Raw genomic sequence first — 25951 nt, forward strand, 5'->3', positions numbered from 1 at the left:
ATTCATATCCAAGCACCCTGGAGTCGCGGTTTAGTGTAGCAATTAAGATGCCCACGTCTCACTGCAGAGTACCTGCATTCAGTTCCCAGCTCTGGCTCCTGACTCCAGCTTCCTGCCAATGCAAGTGCAGCCCCTGGGAAGCAGTGGGAATGGCTTAAGCGCTTGGGTTCCTGCCATTAGTGTGGGAGAACTGGATTGTGTTCTCAGGTCTTGGTTTTGGCCCCAGTCTAGCCCTGGCTATTTGTGGGCATTTGGGGAGAGAACCAGTAAATGGGAGATAGCTAGTACATGTGTTCTTGCTCTCCCTCTAGTAATTAAATGCATAAATAATTTTAATCCAGATAATGTTATATCAAAAGTTAAGAAAGAGAGAGAAGGAATATCATGATACTCTTAAAATTCTATATATGAACTACATTGAATCTGTTTTCTTTGTATTGATATCACATTAACATGAAAAAAGTCTAACAAACAAAAAAAGTAAAAATATCCAAGCAGTCTGGTTGTAGAATTTTTAGCCTTAGCCAGTATATAGCCATCCATCATTATTCATACAAGACTGGTTTCAGGAGCCCCTGCAGATCCTCAAGTCCCTTGTATAAAATAGCACTGTATTTGCATATATAACCCAAGCATATCCTCTCCTATACTTTAAATCATTACTTATAATACCCTATATAACATAAGTGCTACACAAATAGTTGTTAGACTGTATTATTTAGGGAATAATGACAAAGAAGGAAGTCTGTACATCTTCAGTACAAGATGCATATTTCTCAAATGTTTTTTTCAACTGCAATGCATCTCCAGATATTGACAGATCCCCTGGATACAGACGGTCAACTCTATTCTACTACCCCCTGCAATCTTCTCCACCACAAAAGCCCAACACACAGGAAATGCTCAATGGGAAGGAGCCACTGTAAGTATTAATAAGAACAGTAACAGTGGTATCAGTAGCAGGAGCAACAATAGGACTAGCACATGTCCTCGCTTGTCCCTCCACAGAGTGACTCGGCTCAGCTCCACTCTGAACGACCTTCAGCTTCACAGCCTGCTCTTCACACTGTCACCCCAGTCCCACATGACACAATGGCCCAGCTTGCTCTGCCATACAGATTTCCCAGCTTGTAAGCCCCTTGTCTCTGACCCAACACCCCTTGGTAGCCACCTGGGCCATGGACCTCAGTTGGAGTAATGAAGAGACTGCCCCCAACCAGAGTTCCCTTGCTCTGAGTGTGAGCTCAACCCTATCCCAGGAGTTTCCTACCTTGGGAGGGCTTTAAAGAGTGTAAAACTATGTGCAGGTGCTATCAGGTAACCAGGGCCAGGGAGAGGAAACAGGAAATGGGCCAAGGAAGATGTGTGGGAAAAGAGGGAGAGGAAGGGAAGAAACAGGTAAAAGAGGAGGCAAAGAAACACATGAGGGTACTTCAAATAATTCATGGAAAAATGGATAAAAGATATGTTTGTTTGCATGTAAAAAATGTTTAGTCCATGCATCATTTTCTTTCTTTCTTTCCTTCCTTCCTTCCTTCCTTCCTTCCTTCCTTCCTTCCTTCCTTCCTTCCTTCCTTCCTTCCTTCCTTCCTTTCTTTCTTTCTTTCTTTCTTTTTGACAGGCAGAGTGGACAGTGAGAGAGAGAGACAGAGAGAAAGGTCTTCCTTTGCCGTTGGTTAACCCTCCAATTGCCACTGCGGCTGGCGCGCTGCGGCCAGCACACCACGTTGATCCGAAGCCAGGAGCCAGGCACTTCCTCCTGGTCTCCCATGGGGTGCAGGGCCCAAGGATTTGGGCCATCCTCCACTGCACTCCCAGGCCACAGCAGAGAGATGGACGGGAAGAGGGGCAACCTGGACAGAATCTGGCGCCCCAACCGGGACTAGAACCCGGTGTGTGGGCGCCTCAGGTGGAGGATTAGCCTAGTGAGCCACAGTGCCGGCCTCCATGCATCATTTTCATAACACACACTTTCCATGAAGTTTTTGAAGACACTTTGAATGCATGGATTACAAACTTTTTGCACCAAAATAAACTTCTCTTTTAATTCCTTTTTTTTTTTTTTTTGACAGGCAGAGTGGACAGTGAGAGAGAGTGACAGAGAGAAAGGTCTTCCTTTGCCGTTGGTTCACCCTCCAATGGCCGCCGCGGCCAGCGCGGTGCACCGCGCTGATCCGATGGCAGGAGCCAGGTGCTTCTCCTGGTCTCCCATGGGGTGCAGGGCCCAAGCACTTGGGCCATCCTCCACTGCACTCCCGGGCCATAGCAGAAAACTGGCCTGGAAGAGGGGCAACTGGGAAAGAATCCGGCGCCCCGACAGGGACTAGAACCCGGTGTGCCGGCACCTCAAGGCGGAGGATTAGCCTATTGAGCCACGGTGCAGGCCTTAATTCCATTTCCAAGAACCTTTGATGTGCCCTCATATTAATGAAAAGAAGGGAACTGAATAGCAGCTGCCATTTAAAGCAAATAACATTTTTTTTGACAGGCAGAGTGGACAGTGAGAGAGAGAGAGACAAAGAGAAAGGTCTTCCTTTTACCGTTGGTTCACCCCCCAATGGCCACTGCGGCCGGTGCACCACTGATCCAAATCCAGGAGCCAGGTGCTTATCCTGGTCTCCCATGGGGTGCAGGGCTCAAGCACTTGGGCCATCCTCCACTGTACTCCCGAGCCACAGCAGAGAGCTGGACTGGAAGAGGAGCGACCGGGACCGAATCTGGCGCCCCCTCAGGGACTATAATCTGGTGTGCCGGCGCCACAAGGCGGAGGATTAGCCTAGTGAGCTGCGGCACTGGCCCAAATAACATTTATTAAGTACTTATTTTATACTCCTGAACCGTTAAATACTTTTTCACATGCGAGCTCATTTAATTATTAAAACTGCCCTGTGAATTGGGGGATAAGATCATCCTCATTTGACAGATCAAAACAAACAAAAAATAAACCTAAAGCAGAGAGGTTAGGTAATATCCAGAGCAGCAGCTCCAGGCACGGGGATGAGGGCAAAGGGCATTTAGCAATGAGGAAGAAAAGAGGTGGTTCCTCTACTGAGTCTGGGCTGCGTTCCAGGAACTTGCTCACCAAGCCTCCCTGACCCTCTTTTCCCTATTTTACAAACAATATCGTTGAAATGCCATCGTTTCCCCTGCAGAAGCTGCACTGGCTTAATTGAGTTCTACCTTACAGAACTCAAACCTGGGCCTCCACCGTCACATACACAGCCTGGTTCTTTCTCTGCTGTTAGAATCCTGAGGCTACTGGCAAAAAGGCCCACATGGATGCAACTGAAAGTCAAAAGAAAGGAAAATGTTTTATGCTACACAGGTCATTAACTTTCTTTTCACATTCAAGTCAACATCCTTTTTAGAATCAGAAGAGCAGAGTGACAAAATGCTTCAGGCCTCTGGAGTTTGATTGTCTGAAACATTAAGTGCACAGACTGCCTGTGGTGGGATTCCCAACTTCCTTCCTCCCAGGGCACAACCCTGACAACCCTGTAGCAACATACTCTGCCATGGAGACCGCGGATCACACCGTGCCCTACATCCCTGTATACTTCCATCACTGTAAGAAATCCAAGATCCCTGGGTCACCTTCCAGCACCTGAGCTCTAATCCCTGCATGGCTCTGTACATCCCCTAATCTATGCCATCACCTACCCCTGCCCAGTTCAATTAAATCCATTCCCTGCAATCCGCTGACCATTGCTAGCAAAATCCCTTATGTCCCCAAACGCGTCTGAGCAGTCACCAGACCTTCCTGCTTTAACACCCACTTGGCCCTCTCTGATGTGCAGATATGGGGGGTATATGGAAGGAGGGGGTGTACTGGTCCTTTCTTTTGGCGTCCCAACCCTGTCACGGCTACTCTCAACTTCCTCCTTGGTGCTCAGAGTCCTGGAGAGAGCAGGAGAACAAAGTTGTAGTTGTCAAGTGGCTGGCAAAACATGTGGAGTCCATGAAGGATATTTTTTGCTCCAGTGGTACAGCTAGTAGGCAATATCATTCCTGGTAATAAAAGATGGGAGCAACCCAGACTTTCCTGTCGTGTTCAGACAAGCCCATAGAATCTTACTGCGTGGCAACTTCAGGCCTGTCAGCCACTCCATTTTGTGCACGGTCACACTTAGCTGTTGGCTTCAACCAAGAGGAAAATGCAATTTCCTAGCTCCTCTTCTTCCACCTCTCATGGACTGAGGAGCTGCTGCCTGTCCTGCTGGGAAATCACATAGTGCCAGTCTCAAGCACTGTTCCTGGAAACAAAAGTCATTTCTGAAAAGGCAAGAAGAGAAGTTCTGGGCTTTGATCACCTGATAAGGAAGGGGAGGAGGATGGTGATTGTAGCTAAGATTTGAGTACTCTTAGGGGACATGTCATTTTCTGAGCTTTAATGAAGAGAATGAGAATGATGAAGAGAATGATGCTCCTAGTGGCTACTACAGACTCTTATGGGCTGAATTATGTCCTTCAAAATTCAAATATTGAAGTCCTAACCCCCAGAAAAATCAGAATGTGACTGATAGGTAACATGAGGTCATACAGGTAAACCCTAATCCAATATGACCAATGTCCTTATAGGAAAATAAGATTAGGACATAGCCAGAGGTATAAGACCACAGGAAAACACGCAAAGAAGATGGCCACTGACAAGTGTGACAGAGACAATCTCAGAAGAAACCACCTCTAATCTTACACTTCTGGCCTCCATAACTATGAGCAAATACATGGATGCTGGTGAAGCCCCTGCGTCTGTGATATCTGTCATGACAGCCCTAGGAAACTAATACAGTGACCAACCATATGCTATGAGCCAGGCCCTGGCCCAAATACTGGATAGCTATCAGCTCCTTCTATCTTCATTTCAATTTTATGAGGTAGTTCCTGTTATTTTTCCCCCATTTTAAGATCAAGAGACTGAGACACAAGGAGGTTTTTTGTTTTTGTTTTTGTTTTTGTTTGCATAATAGCAAAATAGGAAAAACGACCAAAGGCCCATTCCAAGGAGAACAGAGAAAGACCCTGTGGTGTATTTACAGAACAGAATGCTACACCACAGTGAAATTGTTACACTTGACAGGAAGAACTAATACTAACATAGCATTCCATAGAACAAACAAGTCCCTGAAGATGCCATACAACATCAAATCCTTTTCATAAGGGACAAAGTACAACTAAGTAATAGCTTCCTTAGAAATATGTGTCTATGAGAATAGAGCCAACGTACATAGATATATCCATGCATACAAGACAGAGAGAGGTAAAATCATTTATTAAAAAGAGCTAAAAGGGAGTGGCCATTTAGTGCAATGGTTAAGATGTTGCATGGGAAACCCACATGCCGTATCAGAGTACTTGGATTTGAGTCTCGGCTCTGCTCCCACTTCAGCTTCCTGCTAATGTGTCCCCTTGGAGGCAACAGAGGATGGCTCAAGTGGCTGGGTTTCTGCCAACCATGAGCTCTGGGCTCCTGGCTCTGGTTTTGTTGTGGGCATTTCTGGGGAGTGAACAAGTGGATCGAATTTCATTTTCTCTCTGGATGTCTCTTTTTTTTTCCTTTTCAAATAAAAATAAATAAATATTTAAAATAGAAAAGAAAATACAAATTGTTAAATAGAGCAAAAGAATAATAACCACAATTCAGGCTAAAGCTTCTGCCTGGGGAGGGAAGGAGGGAGAGAGCAGGACTGGGGGAAGCACATAGGCAGACCTAAGTTATTATCAATCTAGGTAGTTCTTTGGTGGGGTTCACAGTCGTTTGCAATAAAGAAACATATAAACATACATATAAATAAAATTAAAGCAGGTCAGGTAGGACCTGGTGGTGGAATATGATAAGTAAAAGGTGATAATTTGATTAGCCCAATTGTGTCTACTCAAGCACCATTTGAAAAGAAAGAAGAGTAGCAGTTCAATTAAATAACTTGTCCATGGTCTTAAGGCTTAGTAAAAGGAACCTGGCTCTAGAATACATAATCTTAACCGCTATGGTCTGTTTCACATCCCTGTTGGAAAAGACATAGGGTTTACCATTAAACCCGCAGGCTTTGCCCTACCTAGCTACCATGACACAGGCACTACCTAGCCATCAAGGTGGAGCCAGGGCCCTCTGAATTCACAAAATCCAGATTTACCAGTTCTTCAAATTGAGCTGCAGGTCGAATTCCATGTAGAAGAAGCCAAGAGCTTTTAAGTACACAAGAAGCTACTTCAGCACTACAGAAGTCCAGCCCTGAAATTATTTGACCTTTTTAACTCAAGGAGAGAAAGTAAATATTTGTACAGCTCTCTCCACAGAACTCAGAGGAAAGGCTAATGACAGACATGGTTCAAAAGGCCCACAGAGGATCCAGGGCAGCTGCAAGTTGAAAGACAATCAGCTTGGGTGTGGAGGCCAAAGGGTACCTGCAGACTGACTTACCCAGGGCTGCCCTTGGTGCTTAGGTGGTGGCCCAGGGCACTCGGTGAAGGCCTCTTTCACCATGAGCAGGACCGAGGTGTCCTTCTTCCCTGCTTTGAGTTACAGATTCTACACAATATCAGCTATGTAGAATGGGAAGTAGGTAAGGAAAGGTACTAAACTCCCAATTCTCCATGAGCCCAGGCAGCCTGTGGTACCCTTCACCCATATTTTATTTATTTTGAAAGTTAGAGTTACAGAGAGAGGGAGAGGAAGGAAGAGACACAGAGAGAGAGAGATCTTCCATCCCCTGGTTCACTCCCTAGATGGCCACAATGGCCAGTGTTGGGCCAGGACAAAGCCAGGAGCCAGGAACTTCATCCCAGTCAACCACATGGATGGCAGGGGCCCATGCACTTGGGCCATCTGCTGCTGCTTTTCCCAGGCCATTAGCAGGGAGCTGGATCAGAACTGGAGCAGCTCAGACATGAACCAGTTGCCCATTATGGGATGCTGGTGTGGCAGGTGGTGGCATTACCTGCTAAGCCATAATGCTGGCCCTTCTCCATGCATATTTTAAAGGACTTGAGCATGAGATGGTTTGATACTTACACTAGCACTAGAGTAAAGACAAGGACAAAAGCCTCTGAGATTTGGCTCTCCGCCCAGTCCAAACAGCTCAAGGGCACTCAGCTTGCCCCTTACCACACAACCAGCTAAGCAGCAGGGAGTCTGGTTAATCTTCTACTCCCAGGAGGCCAAAGCTTAAAGGCATCCAGTGGGCCAGGCAGTCATTTGAGATGCAGGGCTCCTTGACCTGGTACCTCCAAAATTTTCCCCTAGCAAGCCTCATGACCTCTGCTATAAACTGGATTCACAAATCCCTAAATCAAGGGAAAGCACATGTCACATATTCCTTGAGGCTACCAGAGATAGATGGTACTTGACCAGCTCCCAACATGAGTAGACTTTGCTTGCTTGTCTTTCTCCTTCTTTTTTTTCTTTTCTGTTTAACTCTTCCTTTTTCTATCTCTTCCCAGAATCCAAGCCTGCTCCTAGATTCTCCATCTGCATGGAAGGATAGGAAACTTAGACCTGCAGCAGTTCCTAACTAACCCAACACAGGGAAAATGTGCAAACTATTTTCATTATAGATATTTTAGAGAAAGAACCTTCTTCGGAATACTAGAATGGAGCCCAGAAATCTGCATTTTAATAAAGTTCCCAAAGAAAAGTCACATGCAGGGTTGTTCAACCCATACTTGGAGAAACACTATATTTGGGCAGGATCCAAATCTCTTAGGTGGTAGGTATGAAAAGCCCAGCCCCAGCAGGTTTTCACATAAAAATGGCAAGCAGCTCCCAGGAAGATATATTGTTAAAGATAATGATATAACTAGTGTTCAAAACAGCAAAAAGACAATGATAACAGTAATAATAATTAATAATGGCTAGCATATAGCACTACTCTGACAGGCAAATTGTCCTAACTAAGCACTTGTCCTAAGTACTTGATGAGTATTAACTAATTCCTACAACAATTCTATTAGGTAGGTTCTAGAATTCCCCCTTTTACACCTAAGGAGACTGAGACACAGTGAGGTTAAGTACCTGGCCCAAGGTTACTTACACAGCCAGGATGGAAACTAGGTGATCTGACTCCAGAGGACATGCTCTTAACCACTGATCTACATTACTTTGATGTGTACTGAATCCCTTTATGGTATAGAGGGAAACTCTAACTTGGAAAATTGATTTACAAATGACCAAATACATGATAGCTTGAACCCCTGCTAGTGAGATATTCTTTCTCCTCCACCCCCACCATGGGAGCCTAGACCTGGGATATTCTATTTTGCCATAGGAACTGATCAACCCTGTAATCTACCTACACAACCTTTCAGACATCAATTCATTAATTTATTCACTCCATAAATATGTATTATGTACCAACTATAATGAACAAGATACAAATGGCCACTGCCTTCATATACCTTATAGTCTTATTATTCATCTCACCCCAAATGATGACTTCTAGGGTTTAGAAGGGCTCAGAAATTAAAATATGATTTCAATCCATGTTTCAAGGGCTCAAAGCCACTACTATCAAGGTTTGGGTAAATGGGCTAAATGGGCTTTCTGATTTCTCAAAAGATTAGAGATGTAGTATGTACTCATCCACTTATTTAGAGACATTTCAGTAGAGGACTGACAACCAGTGAGAGAATCAAAATGTCCTCCTGTCTGTCCCTGAGAGTAAGGATACATCCATAAGAGTTAGAAAACAAGACCCAGACATTCATTTCTGGTAATAAAATATCTTATTTTTAAAGAGATTTTCCAGGGGCCAGCGCTGTGGTGTAGTAGGCTAAGCCTCCACCTGTGGCGCCTGCATCCCATACGGCTGCTAGTTTGTGTTCTGTCTGCTCCTCTTCTGATCCAGCTCTCTCCTATGGCCTGGCAAAGCAGTGAAGATGGCCCAAGTGCCTGAGCCCCTGCACCTGCATGGGAGACCCGGAAGAAGCTCTTGGCTCCTGGATCCTGGCTTCAGATTGGCCCAGCTCCAGCTGTTGCATCCATTTAGGGAGTGAACCAGCAGATGAAATTTCTCTCTCTCTCTCTCTCTCTCTCACACACACACACACACGCTGTATATCTTTCAAATAACTAAAAATAAGTCCTAAAAAAAGACAAAAAGAAAAACCAAGACCAGTAGATCATCACTAAAGAGAATTCTAAAGGATATACTTCCAAGAACAGTAAACTAATGCCAGATGGAAATCTAAGATGAAACAAAAAATGGTGAGCAAGAAAAGTGATAAACGTGTAAGTAAACAGGAAAGAAACTTAATAAAGTTTCATATTATTTTTAAAAGAAAAGCTGAAACAATACAAAATGAAACTATATGCCACATAAGTACAGAAATGGAGGGTAGTGGATTAAATGTTATAAAACCCACACACAGAAGAGTGGCTACACCCCTAGTCCACAAAATATACAAAAGATCTTCAAAAAATTAATGGAAAATAATGCTATCTTTTAATTCCATTTTCCATGGAAAATTACATTTTCTAACAGGTAAATCTCCTGGGGATATGCTCAAAGTTAAATCCAAATGTCCATCAACTGATGAATGATTATATATCCATACAGTTGAACACTAATAAATAAAAAGGAATGAAGTGCTAATAGATTCTGCAACACAGATGTTCCTTGAAACCACTATGCTAAGTAAAAAAAGTCTGATACAAAAAAGAAAAATATTATAAAATTCCATTGCGATGAAATTTATAGAACAGATCAACAGAGAGAGACAGATGAGATCGGTTGCAGCTTAGGGCTGTGGAGGCCTGTAGAAAGACAGGGAAATGACAGCTATAGGGTACAGGCTTCTTTTAGGCTGACAAAATCATTCTAAAACTTATTATGGTGATGGTTACATAATGCTGTGAATATATTAAAAAGCATTCTACTGTGTATTTAAAGGTGTGAATTTTTTTATGTGACATATCAAAATAAAGCTGTTAATCAGCAAAATGCTGTAAGGTCCTTGTATTATTTGAGGGGAAAAGAAGGATACTGATTGACTCTGGATTCGGGTATTTATGTTAAAATTGATATGATAATCATTAAAACAATAACAACTATAAGCATGTGTAATTCTACAGAAGGGGGGGCAAGTGGAATGAGAAGGAAATATCCAATCAATGAGGGAGGGGGAATCTAGAAGGAATAGAAAAAGACAAAACACTCTAAACTGATACTTAAAATCTGTACCCAAATGTGTCAGTCCAAATGGCACACAGCAAGCATACCTGTGCTGAGATGCAGGCTCTTTTATGTGTGCTGGAATTGGGAATGAGTAGAGTCTCAGGCCCTACCCAACCTCCTTCAATTATGAGGTCCCCAGAAAACATCCCTTCCGTAAGGCCTGGCACTTCCACGCATAGGCCACCTTACTGAATGAAGGGGCATTCTCCCTTTAGCCAGCACATTATTCCTCAAGTGAGTTGAGACCTACATGTCTTTGGTTTCAAAGAGAAAAATAAAAAAGCTATTCTGTGGTTGAGAGATCATTTTAAAGTTGGCACCCATGCCAGTGAATTATTAAGACTGTAATAGAAAGGACTGGCACTGTGGCACGGCAGCTTAAGATGCTACCAGTGACACCAGCATCCCATATGAGTGCCAGTTTGAGTCCCAGCCACTCTGCTTCTGACTAGCTCCCTGCTAATGCATACCCTGAGAAGACAGTGGAGGACAGTCCAAGTACTTGGGCCCCTGCCACTCACATGGGAAACTGGGATGAAGTTCCCAGCTTCTGGCTTTGGCTTTGCCCAGCTCTTGCTGTTGTGGCCATTTGAAGAGTGAACCAGTAGATGAAAGATTTTCTCTCAGTCTCTCCCTCTCAGTCATTTTGCCTTTTGAATACATAATAAATGTAAGAAGAGTGTAATGGGAACATACCTTTAGTGGATGTGAAGCTTAGACTGTGAATGTTGCTTTAATAAGAGCCATGAGAGGGCTGGCCCTGTGGTGCAGTAAGTTAATCCTCCGCCTGTGGCCCCGGCATCCCATATGGATGCTGGTTCGAGTCCCGGCTGCTCCACTTCCAATCCAGCTCTCTGTTATGGCCTGGGAAAGCAGTGGAAGATGGCCCAAATGCTTGGGAGACCTGGAAGACGCTCCTGGCTCCTGGCCTTGGATCAGCACAGCTCTGGCCGTTGCGGCCATCTGGGGAGTGAACCAGCAGATGGAAGACCTCTCTCTCTCTCTCTCTCTCTCTCTCTCTCTGCCTCTCACTGTCTGTAACTATCTCTCAAATAAAATAATAAAATCTTTAAAAAAAATAAGAGCCATGAGTGTACCTAGTGTGCTGCATCCAATCACAAAGGACCTGACACTCTTTCAGTTGGCAACCTGGTATTATTCAACTTGTTGGAACTAATCAAAAGGTATGCTCTCTCCCCTGACCAGGCATGGTGCATCTCCCTCAATTCGAGCTGGGGACCTGAGCTCCTCCTCTACCCTTAACTCAATGTTCCTTTTTCCAACTGCTCTGGCACTGTCAAGCAGAGGAAGCGAAATTAAAACATATCTGCCATGATTATTCTTACTTAAGGGCCTATTTAGTTAAAGGACAAAAAGAATCTTCTCTTGGTTCCACAACTGAACTAGAAATTATCTTTTTTTTTTAAGATTTATTTATTTATTTGAAAGTTAAAGTTACACAGAGAGAGAAGGAGAAGCAGAGAGAAAGAGAAAGAGTGAACCATCCGATGGTTCACTCCCCAGATGGCTGCAACAGTCAGAACTGTGCCGATCTGAAGCCAGGAGCCAGGAGTTTCCTCTGGGGCTCCCACGCGGGTGCAGGAGCCCAAGGACTTACGGCCATCTTCTACTGCTTTCCCAGGCCATATCAGAGAGCTGGATCAGAAGTAGAGCAGCTGGGACTCAAACCAGCGCCCATATGGGATGCTGGCACTGCAGGCGGCGGCTTTACCCAATATGCCACAGCGCTGGCCCTGAGTTTAGTGTTTACCCACACTAAAACACCTTGCCAGATAAGGCTGCAGGCAGTTTTTCTCAAGACAGCTCCAGCCATGCATCTGCCCACAGCACCCCCTGGCCCCTGGTCCACAAGGAATACTGCCATTCCCTTGCTCAAGACTAGAAACAGAACACAGTTTATCCCTTTGCTCCAAGTTACTGACCTTTGGCCTACTTTGAAGACTAAGAAACAACACTTACATATGGTGAATGGGGTATGAGGCACAAATGGGCGTTGCCCAATGATTTCAACATCATCTAGATGACCTACACATTGACTTTTTTCCCCATTAGTCATATCTGGAACACCCCACTCCCTGCAGAAACTTGTGTCCTCCTCCCCAATGAACCCATACACACACACACACACACACACCCTCACCCTGAAGATCCCTAAAGCCTTTCTTCATGGATGCCTAACTCAACAAACGATGCCCACATGGCTGCTGAAGCCAAGTCTGTAACTGCCCCAGGGCAGGAGCTGCCTTGAGTTCAGAGCTCAGTTTTCCTGCTGCTTTGAGACTCACTGCCCTTGGTAGAGAGGACAGATGCGCTGTGCATCAGCAGGGGAGGGGAGGCAGGAATCCCCCACCGTTCTGGCAGCCCTTCTGCCTCTAGGGCATAGCCCTGAGAGGACAGCCTGGGAGCCAGGCCAGAAGCAGAGTAATCAGGCAGCTTCCAGAATACTCATTCTCCTTTCTTCCTCTCCATTTGCTCTGAATTGCTGCCATCTTAAGAGAACACTCTCCTGGTCTAGATGAGCATATTCAGCTTCTTTAGAGCCCCCCAGTGCCATTTGGAGCCCACATAATTTACAACTCCCAGAAATGCCCAAGAAGCCATGTAGGCACTTGTGATGCCAAGGCTGGCCAATTTTACAGATTTTCATTTAGCAGGTGTCTCTTGCTAAATCAGTAGCAGCTGCTAATTGCTTTTCCTCCCTTGAACCTTCAGACATAATGCAACATCTGGTGTTCTCTCACTTCGGGTTAAATTCAGATACCATGTCATTTCTCCTTTGGGTTTTCTTTTTATTAAAAAGTTTCCAGCTGATGGCTGAATCAGGAGGCAGACAGCAAACCCATCCCTGAGCAAGGGGAACGTTTCTAAGGACAGCACAACACAATGAGCCTGCCTCATGGCCCACACTCCAAGCCCAGGTGCACAGTTGCTCAGGGCATTCCCCACAAGATGGGGCTTTAAGCCCATGAGCACACAGGGGACCTGCGGCTTCCTCTCCCAAGCCAGGAATCTGGGGGCCCGCAGCCCTTCCATTGCAACAGCCTTCCTGCCCTGAATAGTTGGCCCAGGAGAAGCACAACTGTCCAATATGCACACTCTACTACCACAATGAACAGGAACTATGGGAGGAAATCAGTTACCTGCAGTGGAGAGAAATTACAAGCACCCTATCATTTCTAGCTCCACTTCCCAGTTGCTAGCAGTGATCTTTCATAGCGTTTTGGGCCACTTGGGAAGTTTGTGGCTGTTCATTTTTATTTTTTCCAAGGATCTTTTATTGGGTTCCAAATCTGCTTCTCAATTCCAAGTCAAAACCATTCTCAAAGGCACCTTCATAGCAACTCCAGTAATTTACAGTGTTGCTAATAATAAATAATAATCTTAGTTAATCTTTACTGAGCACTCACTGCTATGTGTCATGCCTTGGCTTTCTAACTTTCAGTTTATCTTAAAGCCTCTAGCGCCTTCCCTCAAGGTCCTAGGTCTGTGGGACAAACGGGGAGGCTGGCAGGACAGCGTTGCTATTGTGGAGCTCTGTATGTCCCTCTTGTGTCCACACGACCCAACACTGCATTACCCTTCTCAGTGACCATGCAATAAAGCACCAGTGCATCAAACGCTGACAACAGCTACCGTGTATATAATATTATTACCCCTGTTTCACAGTTGAGGAGACCGGGCAAAGTTCAGTTGCTACACTACACCCTTCAGTCTCCTCTTAAGAGCTGCAGCTAAGCAAGGCCATCACATGCAGCACTCAGGCAACAGAGGATGTGGAAAGAGCACCTGTCTTGGTGTCAGATCTGCCACTCACTGGCAATGTGACCTAAGGCTGCTCTTTTCCCCTTTCTGGGCCTTACCATCTGAATTGCTCACTTTGATTTTTCTAAATCTTGTTTTCTAGCCCTTCTCAAACTTTCACTTGCATATCAATCCCTAGGAGGTCTTGGGAAAATGCAGAGTCTCATTCTGTAGGTCTTGGATGAAGCCCAAGATTCTGAATTTCTAACAAGCTCCCACTTTGAGTTACAAAGCCCCAGGGGTACAATGAGGAAGGTGGGGTCCTGCAGAAACATAGCTTCTATGGTGCAGTGTGGCCATTCACTAGCTGAAGGCTCTAAGATCAATGACTTAACCTCTTTGGGTCCTAGTTTCCTCCTCTATAGAGATCACTACCTTCCATGGCTGTGCAGATTAACCGAGATAAAGAAAGCAGTGAACACAGATGAGTTCTATGCAGAAAAGTAAGCCCTCAACTCAAGGTGGCTATCATCATAAATATCTAATTGTGACCTCTATTCTGTCCCTTAATTGTAATGAATCTTAAAATTTCAAAACTGCTGTGCTACACCTGCCAGGTGTAGCATTCTAGCCTACTGTCATGTACTGAATGTCTATGCTGTGCCCCCAACCCCAAATTATATGTCAAAGTCCCACCTTCCAATGTGGGGGTATTAGGAGTTGAGGTTTTGGAAATTAGGGTAGGAAGTCTAGGGTGAGGCCCATATGATGGGATTAGCTGCCTTACAAGAAGGGATAGCAGGGGCTGGTGCTGTGGTGCAGCGGGTTAACGCCCTGGCCTGAAGCGCCGGCATCCCATACGGGGACTGGTTCAGGTCCTGGCTGCTCCATTTCCGATCCAGCTCTCTGCTATGGCCTGGGAAAGCAGTAGAAAGATGGCCCAAATCCTTGGGCCCCTGCACCCACCTCGGAGACCCAGATGATGCTCCTGGCTCCTGGCTTCAGATCAGTGCAGCTCCGGCCATTGCAGCCAACTGGGGAGTGAACCATCAGATGGAAGACCTCTCTCTCTCTCTCTCTCTCTCTCTCTCTCTCTCTCTCTCTGCCTCTCCTCTCTCTGTGTAATTCTGACTTTCAAATAAATAAATAAATAAATAAATAAATAAATAGAAGGGATAGCAGACAGCTTGTTCTCACACCTTGCCGTGTGAGACCACAGAGAGAAGTTAGTTGTGTGGGAGCCAGAAAGAAGGCCCTCACCAAGCAGGCATCCTGATCTCAGACTTCCAGATTGCAGATGATAAGAAATACACTTCTGTTTTTCAAGCCACCCCGTCTATAGTATTTTCTTATGGCAGTTTGAGCTAACACACCTCCTCTAGGTATACCAGTTATCCAGTAAGCATTTACTGATCTCCTGCTGTATGCCAGCTCTGAAGTTTCACTTTATGTCTTTGTAATTCCCTGATAACAATGCAGTATCACTGCATTTAACTGAAATTCTGGAAGCTTCAACTGTTCTTTTAAATATGCTTCCATATGTTAATTTGAACAGAGATGATTCTGAACCCCTGAGGCATCATAATGCCTCCTTTGGGGAAAAGTGACATTTTACCCAACCAAGCAATTCTTTTTTTTTTTTTTTTTTTTTGACAGGCAGAGTGGACAGTGAGAGAGAGAGAGACAGAAAGGTCTTCCTTTGTCGTTGGTTCACCCTCCGGCATACCACGCTGATCCAAAGCCAGGAGCCAGGTACTTCTCCTGGTCTCCCATGCGGGTGCAGGGCCCAAGGACTTGGGCCATCCTCCACTGCACTCCCGGGCCACAGCAGAGAGCTGGCCTGGAAGAGGGGCAACCGGGACAGAATTCGGCACCCCAACCGGGACTAGAACCCGGTGTACCAGCGCCGCAGGTGGAGGATTAGCCTATTGAGCCACAGTGCCAGCGCCCAAGCAATTCTAAACTCTGACTGAGCACCTCCATAGTAAGAAACATTCATATCCTCAATCCTCAAACCATAAATATTTATTCAAGATGACTGAAGGCATTACGTCTTGTATACATGAAACATCACATGGTACCACATAAATATGGACAATTTTATGCATCAATTAACCTTAAAATAAGTCAGTGGAAATTAAATTAAAAAACGACTGAAGGAACTCCCTCAACTTGATAAAGGCACTTATAAAACACACACACACACACACACACACACAGCTGGAGCCAGCAATGTGGCATAGCAGGTAAAGCCATCACCTGCAACACTGGCATCCCATAATGGGTGCCAGTTCAAGACCCGGCTCCTCCCAGCTCCTTGCTAATAGCCTGGGAAAGCAGCAGAGAATGGCCCTGCCACCCAAGTGGGAGACCTGCATGGAGCTCCAGGCTTTGGCCTGCTCAGCCCTGGCTGTTGGGGATATCTGGGGAGTGAACCAGCAGATGGAAGCTCACTCATGCTTGCTCGCTTGCTCGCTCTAACTCCAACTTTCAAATAAATAAATAAATCTTTTAAAAAACAAATACCCACAGTTAACCTCATACTTAATGGTGGAAGACTGAGTATCTTTCTCCCACGGTAGATGAGGAATGAGACAGTGAGGTCCACTCTTGCCACTTTTTTCAACATGATACTGAAGGATCTAGACAGGGCAACTGAGCAGGGGAAAGAAATCAAAGGGATTCAGATTGGAAATGAGGAAGTAGAACTATCTCCATTCATAGATGACATAATGTTATATTTAGAAAATCCTAAGAAATCCATATACAAAAAATACTACAGTGAGTTCTGAAAGGTGACAGGATACAAGATCAGTACAGAAAATGAACTGTATTTCCACAGAGTAGCAAAAAACAATCTAAAAGTGAAATTAAGAAAATAATTCTGTTTACAATACCAAGGAAGAAATTAAACAAAAAGTATAAAGTCTTTATGGTGAAAATTATAAAACAGAATTTTATGTGGGCCAGGCTGAAGCCAGGAGTCAGAAACTTCATCTGGTTCTCCCACATGAGTGGCAGGGTCCCAAGTACCTGATCCATCACCTGCTGTCTCCCAGAGTGTATCTACAGGAAGCTGGATCAGACAGAGTAGCTTAGACTCAAACCAGGGCTCAGTTATGGGATGCTGGAGTCACAAGCAGCAACTTAATCCGCTGTGCCACAACAGTGGCCCGGGGTGCTTTGAAAAGTGGGTATATTTTGAAAGTGCGTCTGGGGATTCCTTGTGCAGCTCAGGTTGAGAATCAGTGGTCCACAGGCTGGAGGGAAGAAAATTATCTACTAGATAGTTTCAATCACACAAGGGAACATCGTGAGGTTGAGTGGCTCGAGATGCAGAGGAAGACACTGCTTAAGACAGTGAAAGGCTGCTCCTTCGAATCCCATTTTAGGAAGCCAGAAACGAGGCCAACAATCAATCAGTAAGCGTGGGAGGCAAATACGTTGTTGTCGACACTCACTCACTCAGCCACTGCTGTTACTCACTGAACGGGCTGAGGGGCCTGGGCCTACCGACAAACCCAAAAAGGTCTGGATGTTCCATTTTAGTCAAAAACCCCAACCACGACCGGAGCAGGCCTAGGTTGTCCGTGGTGAGGGAGGACACGGCAAAGGGGTTAGCCAGTTCCCTAATCAAACAGGCTGTCTGGAACTCAAATGCAAAAAACAGAGGCGGTTTTAGTCAGTGTGGACCAGAAAGCCTGCCAGGGAATTTTAATCTCACTCAGCAAGGCTAATTTTGAAACAAAGCCCCCTTCAGGACATTGAAGAGCTCAGAGAGCTGGGGTCAAAGCTCTGACAACTAACATCAAAAAGGGTGTATCTGGCCGGTTGTTGTGGCACAGCGGGTAAAGCCACTGCCTGCAATGCCAACATCCTGTTTAGGTGTCATTTCAAGTCCTGGCTGCTCCACTTCCGGTCCAGCTCTCTGCTAATGCATCTGGGAAAGCAGGGGAAGATGGCCCAAAGTGCTTGGGCCTCTGCACCGACATGTGAGACCCGGAGGAAGCTCCTGGCCCCTAGTACACCCTGGGCTGACCCACCTTGGCTATTGCAGCCATCTGAACAGTGAACCAGTGAATGGAAAATATCAAACTCTCATCTCTCCCTCTCTCTACAATAACTCTCTGGATTTTTTTTAAATGGGGTGCATCAGTGGGAACCCCTGTCAAAGTTGAAGACAATATTAGCAGCACTGGTGACAATAGCATGTGATTACTCACTATATGCCAGGCTCTCAGGTAAGTGAGTACCCTACATTACCTCCATTCAACTGAGCACCATTCTCCAAATAAGAAAATGACAGGGCAGGGGTTAAAACACCACACAGGATGCCAGCATCCCCACATCAGAGGGCCTGGGTTTAACTCCTGGCTCTGCTTTAGACTCCAGCTTCCTACAAACGTGCGTCTTGGAAAGTAGCAGGCGTGGATTCAATACTGGGATCCCTGCCACCTACCTGGGAGACCTGGATTGAATTCCTGGCTCCTGGCTTCAGCCTTGCCCAGCCCTGGGAGCTACGGGCATTTTGGGCAGTGAACTGGTGGGAGATAGTTCTTTTTCTCTACTCCCGCCCACCTACCTATCAGATAAACAAATGAAAACATATATATATATATATATATAAACATATATATACAAACATATATATATATATATATATATAAAGTTTTTTAAACTTACAAACCAGAAAAAGGTAAATGAAGTTAGAAAGCTTAGGCACCTTACACAAGGTCACATGGCTATAGGTAGAAGGGGCCAGCCAGAAAGTCATCAACAGGCTGGCTCCAAAATAAGTACCTTTAACCAGTATATTATTCTAACTCTTAACATCTGTGCAGAAATAAAAAGACTTCCAGAATATACAGCAAACAACGTTCATAGTTGATACTGCTTGATGAGTTCAGCTTCATTCTGGTACTTTTCCATATTTTCTGTTTTTTTCCAGTATGAAATACAAACACACACACACACACACACACTCTCACACGCACGAAGAAATCATTTATAGATTTATAAAGACAAAGAAGGCCAAAAGTCTCCCGATTTTTTTCAATGTATGGAAAACTAACCACCTTTGTACTGATGGTCACTGAATTTTTTTGAACTCTGTGTTTCTGTATTTCACAAATTTTCCATTCTTTTGTTGTAATCAGGAAAACAGTATTATTTTTAGTGAATGAAAAAAATAATCCACCTGCAAAAATATCATCTATCACTCCCTCTTATCTTCACACTCAAAATCTCAGTACATAGGTGAGGGGGATGCCCAGGTTTTCCCTGAGCAATGGAGAGGTTTCAGGTGAGCTGGGGAATTCAATTATTCTAGCTGTGGGTATCCTGCAGGGGGCAGGCACAAAGCAAAAGACTCTTCTCCAAGAGAGAATAGTCATGACACAGTAGAAGGAACCTGGGGGATAGGCTGAACATATATATAGTTCAACCAAACTACAGAAAAGAAAGGGTTATAAGCATTTTTGTGAGCCTGGTATGGTCAGTTTAAGCTATGAATATGTGATGAGATGTTGTATACTTCAAAATTGTGCAAATAATACACGTTGATTCAAAATTTTAAAGATAAGTTTTAAAATAAAGAAAAGAAAAAAGTATTATACCCATGCCTGAAGAGATCACTGTCTAATATTTGTGTTAGGCTCAAAGGAAAATACATTGGCATTATTTATAGTGCAATCCCAGTGTTATAGGAAATCTGAACTGAAAAAAACCAATAACCCTAGAAACATAAAAATGTTTGTCTGCATGTATGAGCCAAAGAAAACTATGGAAAGACACAAACCATTGACAAAATTTACCCCTGGCGCGAGTTGATAGAGAAAGACACTTAGCTTTTTCTTTAGGCTCATCTGGTTTTTCAATGAGTGTATATTATTTTTGTAACCAAAAAAAAAAAAAAAAAACCTGAAAGTAAAAATGACTCTGAAAATTGCTCTAAAATCTTGTCTAGACTTTATTACAAGAAGTTAATTTAACTTAATCCTTGAAAACCAATCTAAATAATTAGGAACAAGGAAGATGGCAAACCATGACCTTTGGTATCAGAAAGACCAAAGTTCTCATCAGTTCTGTCACTTCCTGAGTACCCCTGAATCGGTTACTTAAACATTCTACAGTTCAGTCTGTAAAATAAAGATACTAATAGCCACCTCGGGGGTTTTGGTGAGGATCATATACTAACTAAGAGCTAAGGGTGCTGTGCTATGGGCTTTATACATATTCACTAATTTAATTTTCAGAAAAGCTTTATGAGGTAGGCACTAGATTCCCACCATTTTATACATGACAGAACTGAGGTCCACAGAGATTAAGTAACTTGCCCAAGTTTGTTCTCTCACTCTGTCTCTTTAAAGATTTATTTATTTACTTGAAAAGTAGTTAGTGAGAGAGCGAGAGAGGTCTTCCATCTTCTGGTTCACTCTCCACATGGCTGCAACAGCCTGGGTTGTGCCGAGCCGAAGGCAGGAGCCAGGAGCTCCATCCAGATCTCTGACATGTGTGGCAGTGGTGCAAGCACTTGGGCCCTCCTCTGCTGCTTTCTGAGGCACATTAGCAGGGAGCTGGATCTGAAGCAGAGCAATGGGGGCTCGAACCAGAGCTCATGTGGGATGCCAGCACTTCAGGCAATCCGTTAATCCACTGTGCCACAATGGTGGCTCCTCTCTCTCTGTCTCTCTGTCTCCCTCCCTCCTTCTTTGAGCCTACCTTTTACTCTCTCTCTCCACTCACTTTCTCACTTCCTTCATCCCTCGGTCTCTGTGACACCCCCCCTTAACCCCCCCCACCCCCTATACACATACACACCCTTAGGAGGGGCCCACCCGAGCCCATCTTCTTCACAACCACAATGCAGTGATATATCTGTGAAAGAGTTATCCTGGTTGCAAAGTCCCATCCACATGAAAGGGATTCTTACTAGCAGAGGTTGCAAAGACAGGAAACATATACCCAATCTAAACACTATACAAGCTAAAGACACGGCAGCAGACAGCAGGGACCAAGCAGGGATGTCTTTCAGTGATTTCCAAGTAAGCGGTAATGTATGTATGTACAACTGGAATCCATGACTCCCCACCTTGTTCTTCAAAACCTCAGCCAGTTAACATGCACCCCATATCAGACTGCCTGTGTTAGATACGTGGCTCTAGCTCCTGACTCTAGCTTTCAGCTAATGCGGACCTTGGGAGGCAGCAGTGATGGCTCAAGTAATTGGGCTCCTGCCACCTACTCAGGAGACTTGGATTGAGTTGCAGGCTCCTGGCTTAGGCACCTGGCTAACATCTGGGGAGTAAAACAGCAGATGAGATTCATTCATTTTCTCTCTCTCTATCTCTCTCTCTTTATAAACTTGGATTATTTATAATAAAGAAATATGAATGTTAAGTTTCCTGTTTCCTACATTCAGGCCAGAGCATTCCCTTAGCTTGAACTGCCTTCTCCCTCCGCAATTTGCATGCACATTCTAACTGTCCTTCAACATTCAGTTTGGGTTCTATTTCTCTGTGCAGCCTTTCTGGACTGTGATCCAACGATCACTCCCAGGAAATTGTGTGTAAGAGTGCAAAGCACACAAGGTTACCGTCAGCTAATAAACCATGTAACTGAGCAAATCACTTAACCTCACTGAATCTCTGTTACTTCATATGTAAAATGGGGTTCTTATGAGAAATCAATAAAAATACATATGCAAATCACCCAGCAAATTGTATGGGCTAGATAAATTCTAATATTAATTCTCTTCCCATTTCTTGGAACTTGGAAGAGCAACTGCAATTTAACAATTAAGCCCAGCCGGCGCCACGGCTCACTAGGCTAATCCTCCGCCTTGCGGCGCCGGCACACCGGGTTCTAGTCCTGGTTGGGGCGCCGGATTCTGTCCCGGTTGCCCCTCTTCCAGGCCAGCTCTCTAATGTGGCCCGGGAAGGCAGTGGAGGATGGCCCAAGTGCTTAGGCCCTGCACCCCATGGGAGACCAGGAGAAGCACCTGGCTCCTGCTATCGGATCAGCACAGCACGCCGGCCGCGGCGGCCATTGGAGGGTGAACCAATGGCAAAAAGGAAGACGTTTCTCTCTGTCTCTCTCTCTCTCACTATCCACTCTGCCTGTCAAAAAAAAAGAAAAAAAAAATTAAGCCCAAACAGGCCGGTGCCATGGCTCAATAGGCTAATCCTCCACCTTGCGGCACCGGCACACCGGGTTCTAGTCCCAGTCGGGATGCCGGATTCTGTCCCGGTTGCCCCTCTTCCAGGCCAGCTCTCTGCTATGGCCCGGGAGTGCAGAGGAGGTTGGCCCAAGTGCTTGGGCCCTGCACCTGCATGGGAGACCAAGAGAGACACCTGGCTCCTGCCTTTGGATCAGCGCGGTGTGCCGGCCACGGCTGCCATTGGAGGGTGAACCAACAGCAAAAGAAAGACCTTTCTTTTTTTTTTTTTTAACTTTTATTTAATGAATATAAATTTCCAAAGTACGGCTTATGGATTACAATGGCTTCCCCCCCATATCGTCTCTCCCACCCGCATCCCTCCCCTTTCCCACTCCCTCTCCCCTTCCATTCACATCAAGATTCATTTTCGATTATTTAATATACAGAAGATCAGCTTAGTATACATTAAGTAAGGATTTCAACAGTTTGCTCCCACACAGAAACATAAAGTGAAAAATAATAGATGATTTTTTTTAAATGATGATGAAATCAGATCAGACCTATTGTCATGTTTAATCCCAGTGAGAGTCAAGTTGGGAGTTGATAATTTCTTCTTCTTTTTTTTTTTTTTTACAGAAGATCAGGTTAGTATACATTAAGTAAAGATTTCAACAGTTTGCACCCCCATAGAAACACAAAGCGAAATATACTGTTTGAGTACTCATTATAGCATTAAGTCTCAATGTACAGCAAATTAAGGACAGAGATCCTACATGAGGAGTAAGTGCACAGTGACTCCTGTTGTTGACTTTACAAATTGACACTCCTGTTTATGGCATCAGTAATCTCCCTATGCACCAGTCATGAGTTTCCAAGGCTATGGAAGCCCCTTGAGTTCTCCGACTCTTATCTTGTTTAGACAAGGTCATAGTCAAAGTGGAGGTTCTCTCCTCCCTTCAGAGAAAGGTACCTCCTTCTTTGAAGACCTGTTCTAAGAAAGACCTTTCTCTCTGTCTCTCTCTCTCACTGTCCACTCTACCTGTCAAAAAAAAAAAAAAAAAAAAACAATTAAGCCCAAACAACCTTGTGATTTGCCTTTTTCATAATTTCAACTAGAATACTGGCATAACTTCTCAAGCATTTATTCCTTATCTAAAGAAACTGCAAGCTTTTTTTAAAAAAAAGATTTATATATTTGAAAGGCAGAGTGATAGGGAGGGGAGAGGGATGGAGAAAGGGATAGGGAGAAAGAGAGAGAAAGAGAGAGAGAGTGAATTTTCCATCTGCTGATTTGCTCCCCAAATAGCCTTAATGACCAGGGCTTGTCCAGGCCAAAACCAGGAGTACAGAATTCCTTCTGGTTCTCCCATGTGGGTGACAGGGGCCCAAGCAGTTGGCCATCATCCATTGCATTCCCAGGAGCATTAGCAGGGATCCCAGCTGTTCCAATATGGGATGCCATCATGGCAAGTGGTGGCTTAATCCTCTGTGCCAAGATACCAACTCCAACTCCAAGTTCCTTGTGAACCAGGAATGTGCCTGGGCTGTTTTGCATCCTTTGCAGGACACAGCACAACACCTGACACAGAAAATTGCTCTAAGTTAGATTCCTGGAGGATGTAAGATCCTCAAGATTTAATATAAAAATAAAGGTAGTAATTAGGCATATTTGAGAGCCATCCCTAACATTCGGTTTGGACCAGTAACTTCACATCTACCACATGTTAAGACACTGTGCACTTATCTGACCAGATATACACTGGCCTTTGTAGATGGTTGAGGTACAATTTTACTTCAATCAGTTCTTCAGGAAGTTAAGGAATCTTCTGGAACCAAGTTTTTTATATTTGAAGTACCCTCAAAAAGCAAACGGACACTTTGTCCCCAGCTCAGGTCCAAATTACAAACCATAACTTTTAAAAATAGCTCAATTTGCCAGTCACAAAAATAACTTTTCTAGGTCAATTGGCACATTTCAATGTGCCAATTAGCAAAGAATGATATTTTCAGGCCTATTTGCATTGGTGATAGCAAAGTTTTCCCGGTAGCACACATGGGCACAAGGTATGCTGGCACCAAGGTTACACCCCAAGAACATTGAGATAATGTTCATGAGTGATAAGGAGATGTCCCGGTCATGATAAAATCATTACCTATCTCTTAAGCTCAGTCTGAGAGTTACGGACATTCAAAAGAATCATCCAACTGAAACAGAACTGTACGAAAGGGGAGGGGAAAAAAAAGAACAAATGTGATAAACTGACACGGATACACAACCATGGGCAATTTTGATAATGAGCTAATGATAAACTCAAGGCTCTGGGCCTGAAGAAAAAAGAAGCTTGATGAAAAAAATTATTTTCATTCTTTTTTTACCTCTAGTAGAAGACAGTTGCAAATACAAATCAGGTTAGAATCTTTGGTCTGGAAAAGGGACTGATAGCTAGCGTCTGAAGTTTTTGTCTATGTCCAGTCTCCCCCATTCATAATATTCAGAAGAAACTCTCTTGGGGGTTAGCTGGTGAATGGCAGAAGGATGGGAGCCAGAGCTGTGGCACAGCGGGTAAAGCTGCTGCCTGCAGTGCCAGCATCCCATATGGGTACTGGTTCAAATCCCAGCAGCTCCTCTTCCGATCCAGCTCTCTGCTATGGTCTGGGAAAGCAGTAGAAGATGGCCCAAGTCCTTGGGCCCCTGCACCCACGTGGGAGACTCAGAAGAAGCTCCTGGCTCCTGGCTTTGGGCTGGCCCGGCTCGGCTGAGGCTATTGTGGCCATTTGGGGAGTGAACCAGTGGATGAACAACCGCTCTCGTGCTCGCTCACTCACTCGCACTCCCTCCTTCTGCCTCTCTGTAACTCTGCCTTTCAAATAAATTAATAAATCTTAAAAAAAAAGGCTGAGGCATGAGGATGCAGCACAGGCCTCAAGCTTTTTTCCAAATTCAGATTACCAGCTTTCCAAGGTTAAGAACTGTAACTGAAAATCTACTATGTAACCAGATTCAGTGGGCACCCTACTCTTCTCCCACCTCTTGGCTTTTACTTTCTACAAGGGGGTTTGGACCGGACTAGAGGATGTTCTTAGCAAAGCAGGAGCCAGCATCCCCATCAGGACAAAGGGTCAGCAGCTATAACAAGGAATTCATAAACCAGATAGCACATCCATTCTCCAAGTTACAAAGAACTACTGACAGCCTGGGCAGAGTGCTCTTTTTTTTGACAGGCAGAGTGGACAGTGAGAGAGAGAGAGACAGAGAGAAAGGTCTTCCTTTTGCCGTTGGTTCACCCTCCAACGGCTGCCGCGGCCAGCGCGCTGCGGCCGGCGCACTGCGCTGATCTGATGGCAGGAGCCAGGTGCTTCTCCTGGTCTCCCATGCGGGTACAGGGCCCAAAGACTTGGGCCATCCTCCACTGCACTCCCTGGCCACAGCAGAGAGCTGGCCTGGAAGAGGGGCAACCGGGACAGAATCTGGCGCCCCGACCGGGACTAGAACCCGGTGTGCCGGCACCTCAAGGCAGAGGATTAGCCTATTGAGCCACGGCGCCAGCCTAGAGTGCTCTTAACATGGGGTCCGTGGATGGGCTTGCAGAGGGGAGGGAGAGAAGGGGAAGTGGTGGTCTCCATCCTTTCTGAAATTGTATGCAAAAATATGTATGCATTGATTTAGAAAAAGCCCTACAGTTCTCTTCAGCAACTCAAAGAAGTCTATGACTGAATGCTTTTAGATGGAAGGAAGCTAAAAACCACCTCCATCCAGCATCCTGCCTCGTCAGCATGCAAATGGGCCTTGAATTTCAGCCATGAAATAAGGAAAGAGCTCTGAAGTCTGAGCTAGGAGACCTGGGTTCTAGGGGCGCCCACC

General features: G+C 44.9%; 1 protein-coding gene across 10 annotated transcripts in view; it reads right to left on the reverse strand.

The window, feature by feature from the left end:
• The window catches only part of TMEM164 (transmembrane protein 164), a 168428-nt gene that overhangs the window by 43848 nt on the left and 98629 nt on the right, over positions 1–25951 (reverse strand). Inside the window, exon 7 of one of the 10 annotated variants that reach the window (XM_070066405.1) lies at positions 1576–23128. The exons of the other annotated variants lie outside the window; for them this stretch is intronic. Coding sequence (XP_069922506.1) covers positions 23046–23128 — 83 coding nt within the window. The 3' untranslated portion in view covers positions 1576–23045. Of the gene's footprint in view, positions 1–1575; positions 23129–25951 lie in introns of those variants that run through there. 10 annotated transcript variants of the gene reach the window in all.

Source organism: Oryctolagus cuniculus, chromosome X, assembly GCF_964237555.1.
Source record: "Oryctolagus cuniculus chromosome X, mOryCun1.1, whole genome shotgun sequence".
Classification (NCBI taxonomy): domain Eukaryota; kingdom Metazoa; phylum Chordata; class Mammalia; order Lagomorpha; family Leporidae; genus Oryctolagus; species Oryctolagus cuniculus.